At 39.3% G+C, this 9,911-nt stretch overlaps 1 protein-coding gene across 5 annotated transcripts; it reads right to left on the reverse strand.

The window, feature by feature from the left end:
• Positions 1–4,817: 4,817 nt before the first annotated feature.
• LOC110912574 (FT-interacting protein 3) lies at positions 4,818–9,657 on the reverse strand. 5 transcript variants are annotated; one of them, XR_002578025.1, is made up of 4 exons: positions 9,464–9,657; positions 5,540–7,876; positions 5,228–5,280; positions 4,818–5,031 (listed from the first exon to the last, which is right to left on the reverse strand). XR_002578025.1 is itself a non-coding variant. In XM_022157345.1 (4 exons), the coding sequence occupies exon 2, from the start codon at positions 7,874–7,876 to the stop codon at positions 5,549–5,551; it is 2,328 nt and encodes a 775-aa protein (XP_022013037.1). In that variant the 5' UTR covers positions 9,464–9,657; the 3' UTR covers positions 4,818–5,031; positions 5,253–5,280; positions 5,540–5,548. The 5 variants fall into 5 exon arrangements, 4 of the variants coding, with proteins under 4 accessions (XP_022013037.1, XP_022013034.1, XP_022013033.1 ...); XM_022157345.1 differs by having other exon boundaries at positions 5,253–5,280; XM_022157342.2 differs by lacking the exon at positions 5,228–5,280 and having other exon boundaries at positions 5,540–7,878; positions 9,467–9,657.
• Between the last annotated feature and the right edge of the window lie 254 nt (positions 9,658–9,911).

Here is a 9,911-nt window from a genome sequence, read left to right on the forward strand (position 1 = left end):
GGGCCGGCCTAAACAATTAAACAGTCAACCGCATCACATAGTCCATTTAACAGATAGTCCAAGTTAACACAGAATGGCCCAATAACCAAAATGGACAGCCCACTCGCAACCAGCTTGTCTCGAGTCGCAACCAGGTGGTCTCGGCTTGTCTCGTTATGGTTGCGAGTCGCAATCGTGGTCTCGAGTTGTCACGTGTTGGTTGCGAGTCGCAACCGTCGTAGTCTCGAGTCGAAATCTCGTGGTTTCGACTTGTCATGCTTTGGTTGCGAGTCGCAACCGTGTGGTTTCGAGTCGTAATGCCGTCGTTGCGAGTCGGAATGCTGTCGTTGCGAGTCGGAATGCTGTCGTTGCGAGTCGTAATCTGTCACTTTCATATACACGTGATGATGCAGAAAAGACAGTCCAAATTGTACATATGAAATCAGACCCATATTTGGAAACAGCCAATAGGGTTTCTACAAACACTTTTCCTAATTTTGACCATATACAACAATAGATCAAACATTACCATTTTAAAATCTTCAAACTATCTTCAACAAGTTCATCAAGTTCATAGTTTTTCTAGGGTTTTCATGCCAACATAATCACACATTTTGGACCGAAAATCACCTATTTCTAACAAGATTAATATGCAAGAACAAGTAAAACATACACTTAGTGGCATTAACATAACTCGGTTGGCCCTAAACATCCTTAAACCATTATTCCATAACCATTTAAGCATGTTAGCAAGTATCATACATAGGGTTTAACACACATAGTCAAAACTTCACAATCTTCCTAAAAATCATGCATAGTATTTCTAACCAAGCATAATATTTCTAGTTCATTTAACCCACATAAATCTTATACACAAAAGATACACAAAGATAACACTAACCGGTTATGAAAGGAGGAGCCGAAAACAAAGAAAAGAGAACCGAGAAGATGGAGTGTCCGAATTGGTCTTGACCGAGTTTCCTTGTCCGAGATCCTTGAGCTTGAACCGAAAGTTTGGAAGAGTTTGGATGTTGTTGGCTTGGGGTTTTTAGTTGAGAGAAAATAGAAGAGGTGTGTGTTTGTTTGGTGTAACAAATGAAGGAAATGAGGAGGAGGTGGGATATATATTCATAGGGTGTTTCGGGTTGGGCTTGGGGGTTTCGACCCAAACCGGTTACGGCCCAAAGGCCCACTCGCAACCGAGTGACCCACTCGCAACCGCCCGGTTGCGAGTCATGGTCTCGGGTCGTGGTTTCGGCTCTCATATTTACATATATAATACATACATACGTCACATATCAAGTAAAAATCACGTTTTCATTTACTAATATATATATATACACAAAATATTACAAGGTGATCGTTCGGAAAAACCTCGAGTGTCACAATAACAGTGATTAAGTCTATGTATTCTACAATTACAGTGGTTAAGTCTATGTATTCTACAATTACTGTCGGTAGGTTGGGGTTTTGTATACATTACTTGTTACTACACTGTGAGTAGTAGCATGACCACAAGTCAGGATGGACAGTACCGTGGGTGGTAATTGGGTAGATAAAAACATTGTAATTGTTCTCAATACTGTAAAAATATAAAATATCCTGTTTTGATTAAACTGGGATGCACTCACCAGTATTTCTTGCTGATAAAACTTTTTAAAACGCATTTCAGGTAACTTAGTATGAAGCCCATAAAAGCCAGCTGGAGAGCACTGAAGGCTTAGAAAATTGGCTATAAAAGTTACCTAAATAAAAAGGAGAATTGTTTTCAATAATTATGGTTTATCCATATAAATACAACACCAATGAAAAGTTGGGTTTTGTCCCACTTGTTTACTATAAATATATTATCACAAAAACTTGGGTTTCATCCCATTTATTTGTTTTAAACATTTTGGTGTTTAACTCTGATAAAAATATTTCCTAACTACGGTCCTGATGAAAGTTTTCCGCTGCCAAATTAATAAACACCGATACCATCTGACTGGCTCACGGCTCCCGCTCCCAGGGTGGGGTCGGGGGTTGTGACATACATGCATGTTCTATTATTCACTCACTTCAATACTATCACATTGCATACAAATATTCAGGGTTGAATATTCTTCAATCTAGAATTCAAAGCAAGCAATAACTAAGTGATCCAACCCTACGTATTGCATACGTGGGGGGCCCCCACGATATATGTTAGGCAAATCGAAACCCTTGAACCCTTTTGCCTAGCATGCACAGTCACTATCCTTGGTCTTATATTTGTTGCAGCAACAACCACCACTACACCCAGGAAAGAAAGACTCACCTGTTGGAGGAAAGTTACCATCTTGAATAATGACTCACCTGGTGGAGGAAAGTTACCATCTTGAATAATGACTCACCTGGTGGAGGAAAGTTACCATCTTGATGCAATTTAGGAATAACATTAAAAGCAGGAAAGAAAGCTACACTACTGCCACATAAGAGGATCGCCGGCAACTATTACGACAAAAAAGGTTAAATTTTCATGAATAACAACTGATTCTTTATCAGAACTGTTGTTTTGTGCATTTATGATCTGAATAAGGTGAGTTTGGAGGTGGGTTTTGCAGTTATTGTTGAGGGTTTTGAAGAAGTTAGTGAACCCAACGGAGATGTCGGTGTCGGAGGTGTTGGTAGGTAGAAGAAGGTTAGATGAGGGTGGTTGGAAGAATCCGATGGGTTGAAGTCGGAGTGAGCGATGGTTATTGAGAAGTTTTGGGAGGGAGGTATGTGACGAGTTAAAGCGTTGGGGTCATGTAACCTTGTAGTGGACTTGGTTCATCACCAGCCGTCTTCTCCGGCTACCGTGCTCCACCATTAAGCTCCTTTTGTGGAAGGCAGATGGTGGTGGTTATGACAGAGGTGGTGGTGATGGCAGTTCTGATCTAGAAGAAGAAGATAATGAAGGATTAAGGTTTTTAATAAAAAGGGCATTTTAGTAATTTCACATCCACTTAACACCAAAAACTAACCCCCATCCACGTCAGAGACTATCCGGGAACGAAATTGCAAAAGTTGAAGACTATAGCTGTAATTTTAGAAAGTTAGGGACTAAAGGTGAAAAATAGGCAAACCACAGGAACTATCCAAACATTTTTTCTCAAAAATAATTCATGTGTTTTAGAGAAATTAGGTAAACGTTAAATTGAAGGGCATCTCTTACTTTTTAGGGTAAATAACACTTTTCGTCCTTTATGTTTGTATCGGATTGCAATGCATAGCCTTTAAGTTCAATAATTACAGTCACAATCCTTTAATTGGAAAACATGTTACACCCTACGTCCTTTAGCACTAACCAAGTTAAAATTTTCAGTTAACTAGAGCATGTGCCTTGCACATGAGGGTAGGTAAGTAATTTTATGTTAATAATTAACTCATCCACAAAATCAATAACATAGTTCACCTGCAATCCCTAATCTCTCTCTTACCCTCTCTCTCTCTAGTTTATACCTCCATCCAAGTCCGGCCAAACCCTCACCGGCACAGACCTAGTCGGAAACACCATAATCGCCACTGCGGAGAACCACCGATCCCCACAAAGCATTATCGTTCAAACATCAACCACTGGCATCATCTTCCACCAGAAGGTTCATATTTAGTAAGGAGAAACCCTAAAGTTGCGTCAAGCGGGGGATGATGGTCGTATGGGAGTGTTGGGCAAGGAGGGTTGATGGTCAAGGATTGTGCTTTTAGTTATTGAAATCTTGTCTTTTGTGTTAAAAGTCTGAATCTTTTTGTGTTCTAGCTGGGTAAAGTTTATGAGTTTGTTTATAATACAACATTTTGTGTTGAATCTTGGCTTTCTTTTGTCATGGTGTTGTTTTAAATCTTCATCTTTATACAGAAGTTTGAGTATTTTTGTGTTCTAGTTGGATTAAATTTGTGAATTCTGGTTATCAACAACAATTTGTGTTAAATCTTTTTTTTAATTATTATTATTTTGGGGTTGTGTAAAATTTTCATCTTTTCTGGCTTGGAATTAACCCGGATTTAAACAATTTTTGAGTTACAATTATGTATCATCAAAAGTTTGCCTTCTTGACTATGTTCATCTTATTTGATTTTACAAAAGGATAAATTTATCCTTTTGTTGTACTGTGATTGTTCATGTTTAAATAACATAGATCTATCGGATTACCGGTCTGATAAGTTGAGACCTCGCAAGTTTGTTCAGGAAGAGATGGAATGGGATTGCAGGTGAGGATGACGGCAACAACCAGTGTGATAAGTTGAGATGAGAAAGAAGAGAGAAAGGGGATGAGGTTTTAGGTTGTGTGGATGTGAAAATGAAGGGAAAATAAGATATATTTTAAATATAATAGGTAAAATTACTACATACCCTCCCTCATGTGCAAGGCACATGCTATAGTTAACTGAAAATTTTAATCTAGTTAGTGCTAAAGGACGTATGGTGTAATAGGTTTTCCAAATAAAGGATTGTGACTGTAATTATTGAACTTAAAGTCTATCCATTGCAATCCGATACAAACATAAAGGACGAAAAGTGTAATTTACCCTACTTTTTATAATCGTTTGAAATGTTTCATTTTACCGTAATCGTCATAAACAAACCATATTAAATGTGTGGATTGAAATTAGAGGTAAACAAATCATTTTTTCCAAACCGGTTACGGTTTTGGTCTGGTCAACAAAAGTCAAAACTAGTTCGGTTCCAAACCAATTTTCTAAGTGGGTAAGGATAAGTGAAGCTCCAAACCGGTTTTCATGGAGGGGTTTCCAACCCAATTACAGTCCAGCGGTTCGGTTCGATTCCTAATCAGCTTTAAAACAACATTGTTATGTGTATTGAGAGTGCACAAACACAATAAACACAAGTTAATAAATATTCATATGCTAGTTCATAAAATCCATTATGGTTCAATAATCTTGCAGCAGTTTTCCATGTAAATAAAAACTATAGATAGCTTCAAATCAATAGCCACAAATGAAAAGATGATCAAAGTAAACTCTCTAACACAGAAATCAGCATACCAGGATGATGCACCTTTCCGATTATACTCCTTGCCTTCTTTCTATGAACTACAAACACAAAGGATATATAAGCTAAAGATGGCAAAATGGCTGTGCTGGGTTAACGGTCAAAATGTGTTCGACTTTAAACACAGGTCAAGACAGGCAGGGTCGGTCAACAGATCCTCAAAACACTTCTTTTATCGATTTTTTGGGTTCTGTAAATAGATTGTGTCGAATATGATTACAAAAAGTATATAGTTACCAATGTAATAAAAAGATTTGAATACCCTGCAAATCGTTTAGCTTCCATATGACCTGTCAGTAAATCATGACCCACTAATCAGTAGATGGGTTGATTTGGATAAAGAAAATTACACTCGGGCTCATATGGGTCAAGTCAAATAGCAGGTCAGAATGGGTCAACTCAAATCAAACAATGGCACGGGGTGACTCTTAAATACTAGACAGCTTATAATGGGTCCCTATGGACGAGCACACCCACGACCACTGTTTTTTGAACCCATTGTGACCCGACCCGCCTGTCTTGCCAGACATAAAAGTAACCAAAACTGACCTCTGTTAATCATAGCATGGAATCAGTTTTAGCTGGCAATCTCCTGAAGAAATTGAGCGGAACCCCGGGTAGCTTATGGCGGAACTTGGGATGTCTCAACACATAGAAACCTGTAATAAGGGTCACGACTTGGAAAGGTGTGACATAAAGAACAACGGCAGCAACCAAACAGAAAATCAGAAACAATGCAGTAGCTCTCGGGTCTCTCCAGCTGAGTAACGACTGAAACCTTTCTCCTTGAGTTGCCAAATCACCGACAACCGTCTGAATCCTACCCGCAATACTTCTTAACCGATCATATCTCATTCTCACAAGATCAGGAGGGCGAGAAGTCGGAAACGTGTCGAACTCTTCATCAAGTTCATCAGGGTGAGCATTATCAGCACATGAGAGACGCGTGTCCATGTGGGGCGGGTTTCTCGGTCTCCATTTGTAGTACCATATTCCAATTAAGAAAAGGTAGAGAAAAACGGTTGGTAAAATAAGTTCTGGGTACAAAACCAGTATCAAGAACAGGATATGGATAAGAACAGTGGTTATGGGATTCTTCCAGTTACAGATTTGATCAAACCATTTCCCGATCGCGATTAACCCGCCGAAAACCCCCATGATTCTAAAGAAATTAGCCTTACTTCTTCTCATACTCCACATGTGAGAACCCACATCTAGCATATACTCCACAACCTCTTTTCTCAACGGTGGCTCCGCCCGTGCGAGTCGCATGGACACAATTTGTGTAGCCTGGTGTCTCAAGCTATCAAGCTGGGCAACAGTTAGCGGGTGAACGTAGTGCATTTTCGGCAACAATGGGTGGGAGTACATATGCATCATGTTTAGTAAACGGGAACATGTAAACCTAACCGCCAAATGAATCTCACCCATTTTCTTAACACCGGTTGGGTGCAAAACCAACAACGGGTAAGAATGGGTGTAAACTCGGTCAGTTTCAAGAGTTGACAACCGAACCCTAACCTTCCCGATTCTCGAGTCCTTAGCCCCGCCAGCCTTATCCCCACCGTGTAAATGACAGTTATCGAAAACACCAATGGTTACAACAGTACAGGGGTCGAAAACCTCCCAAGTATATTGCTCGTTCCATTTCGGGGCAAAACTGTCCACAATTGTTCTTGTTCGGATCCATTTGTTCCCGTACTTGGCCACACAGTATGCATCAGTGGTCGCCCGTCCATCTTTCGTCTTCATTGGCGTTAACCCGTGAGCACTCAAGATCCCAACTTCGAGAACCCCGATGCTACTTTTCCACAGCTGTTTAGCTGTCGGTCGAAGATCACTGCTGTAGTGAGTCGATTCATCGAGAACGTGATAACCGCCTTCTAAGCAAATTCTCATATGAACCCTGCTAGCAAACTTGACTTCTTTCTTCTTTTCCCCTTCCACGACAGCATGTTTTTCGAGATTAAACCATCGCGTATTGATAGCTTTATGGTCCAACCGTCGCTCAACGTATTGTAACGGAATAACGCACTTTCCAAGCGCTTCATCTTTGTTGGGTGCAACACGATCTTCGACACTCAAAATCAAGGGCTCCTCAAACGGTTCTGCAGCGACAAACATGAGATCTTCATTCCACATCGGGTTAATAGACTTGTTCATAGAGATTCTTGTCCGCAAATGCTGATTTCCAAGTTCGGCTTTCACGTAAACTTCAGGGAACCTGGTTTTATCTGTCGGGATCAAGTCTTGTGCTTCGATTATGTTAACTCGAAGATACCAAAGTTTCGGTGAAAGATAAACTTTTGACCGAATATTGGCTACACCGTCAGCAAAGCTAACAGTTGCAGCATCGGAATGCCATGATTCAGCGAACGCTTCGTCTGCTTGTGTACCCCACCAAACGGCAAGCATTAACTCTCCCTTAAGTTTTTCACCTTTTCGTTCTTCCAGTCTATACCATTGGGGAGCTAACGGACTATCTGGCGGGACCCGTTTTGGAACCTCGTTAAGATCGAATAAAACCCGACCGATGAAGTCATCTTTAACTACATCCTTATCTTTCACAGTAACCTCAAGAACAGATGCTTGAACTCTCTCTTTAGAGAACGCAAACACTTGGTTCCATTCGGGATTCGTTTTCTTCTCGAAATGACGGGTCACGCCCTTGTAATTTCCCAAACGAACCTCGGTATATGGGTCACAACTACCTGTAATGTCCTTTGATGGTAACTCTCTTGCTTTTACAACACGAACATATACGTATTGCATTTGTTCCACGAGGTCATACGTGCTGGTGAGCTTATCCCCGGTGACTTTTACCCCACCGAGGTGCGGTTTAGTCTCCTTGAGGGAGAAATCTTCATGTGGAGGCTTCTGCATCATCTGCATTTCTCAAAAATGAGCAGATATTAGAAAAGAAGTTAATATAATCAACAATATCAACCAAAATAGATGTGGATTATATAAAGAAATAATTTTACACAATAATAACCAAGTTTCTTGAGTGTGCCACTTAAGTGATAGTCTTTTTTGTTCCGCTAAACTCGCCCAACTTTCATTGACTTGCATTAGAAAAAAATAATCACTAGATAATAACCAATATCCACATATGTTTCATTTGCCCCGCTTAATTATAAAAAAAAAAAAAAATTGTTAACACTATGAACACATTGTACAAGATTACTTGAGTGACTTTAGTAAGACCTTTGTTTTAATAAGTGCGCCTAGGCGCGGGCCCATGATTTTTACTACATAAGGCTCAAGGTGTGCATGAGGCGCCGCTGAGGCGTGATATTTTCACATAAAAGCTACCTGAGGCACGGCTGTGGGGCACAGCTGAGGGACGTGCCTCTAGTAGATTACGAGTTTTTGTGCATCAGAATGTTGTACATACAGCTTTTTAGGTTGTACACATAGGTAAATTATATATTAAGCTTTTTCATACCTAAATTTTGTAAAGAAAATGCTAAAAACCTATGATACGTATAAAAAAAATTATACTAAGCACTTTGTGCCTTGCGTACAAAAAACATAAACAAATCATGCTAAAAGCGGTGCACTTTGGCGTTTTACGCTTTGTGCCTCGGTTTTAGACCTTGTTACCTACTTCTCGTTTTTTAAAACTTGATAATAAGATTTATATTCAGATCAAAACGAAGCTAAATCATCTACAACCTTGGTTTAGAAAAGCGCACCTTAGGCGCGCTTAAGCGTAGAGCGACCCTAGGCGCAAAGAGTTGCGCCTTGTGCGACATAAGGCGAACTCTATACAAAAAGCGCACAAAAATCGAGCTTTTTTAAAAAAAAAAAAAATCCCACTGAGGCGCGCGCATCTTGTACAGAAGGTGTTCTTGTGCTTTAAAGTGTTATACATGTAGCTAAAATGGTTGTACATTCAAGTGATTTATACATTAAATCATATATACCTTATTTATAACTAGATCTTAGGTGAAGGACGCCAAAAACCTATAGGATATATAAAAAACTATATATAAGCACCTTGCGCCTCGAGTATGAAAAGCCGACCGCTTTGGCGATTTGCGATTTGATCTTAGACGATGTCACTTTTGTGCGCTTCGCACTTTTTTAAACCAAGTGAGCAACAAATAACAACACAACGAATTCAAACTAGAACCTAAAAATGCTACAAATTTGAAGCCAAAAGTTTCAGATCTGAGTGAAAACATGCAACAACAACACAAAATAAACTTTTCAAAACCCTAGTTTCAAAAAGACACTAAAATAAGCTTCTAAACCTGACAGAGACTTATATAAAACGATAATGCCGTCAAAATTGCTCGAAAATCAAACATTTGAATCTAAAATATCACGAATCAAGAGGAAAGATACAGCTACATACGTTGCGAGTTTTCAAATCGCAATGCAGTAAGCGAAGAGAGGCATGATGTATGTGTAAATTTGGTGGTATAGAAGGATAACATGCAGAGAATGTGAGTGTATAGAATGTACCTTTAGTGAGAGTGGCAATGGTGGAGAGCTTTCATGGAAGATGTGTATGGATTGTTTGTTTGTTGACAAGAATTTAGAAAAGTGAAAATCGGATTTTAAATATGTGAAAACTGGAAAAAGATTTGAAGGTGATTGTTTAGAGAGAGAGAGAGTGTGTTTGTACTGGTGCTGCCGTGGTGGGGATGTTTGTCCAGGGCAAAGTTGTGTCATAAAATATCATTATACTTTGTTTTTTTTTAACAATAACCTTAATAGCTAAACAATATAAGAAAGAGAACGTAAGAAGAAATATCTTTTTATTATTTATGGAGTGTGTTTACAATAAAATACAAAATATATATAGGAGAGGAAAACTTGGTAAACAAGATACATCTATATATGGAGTTGATAACCATAATAATATTTATTTATAACACTCCCTCTTGGATATCAACCAAATACGCGTGGA

The sequence above is a fragment of the Helianthus annuus genome, chromosome 4 (assembly GCF_002127325.2).
Source record: "Helianthus annuus cultivar XRQ/B chromosome 4, HanXRQr2.0-SUNRISE, whole genome shotgun sequence".
Taxonomy (NCBI): Eukaryota; Viridiplantae; Streptophyta; class Magnoliopsida; order Asterales; family Asteraceae; genus Helianthus; species Helianthus annuus.

What these genes read in the sequence shown, in the direction of transcription:
- LOC110912574 (XM_022157342.2), bottom strand. Translation starts at nt 7,876, where the DNA reads ATGATGCAGAAGCCTCCACATGAAGATTTCTCCCTCAAGGAGACTAAA.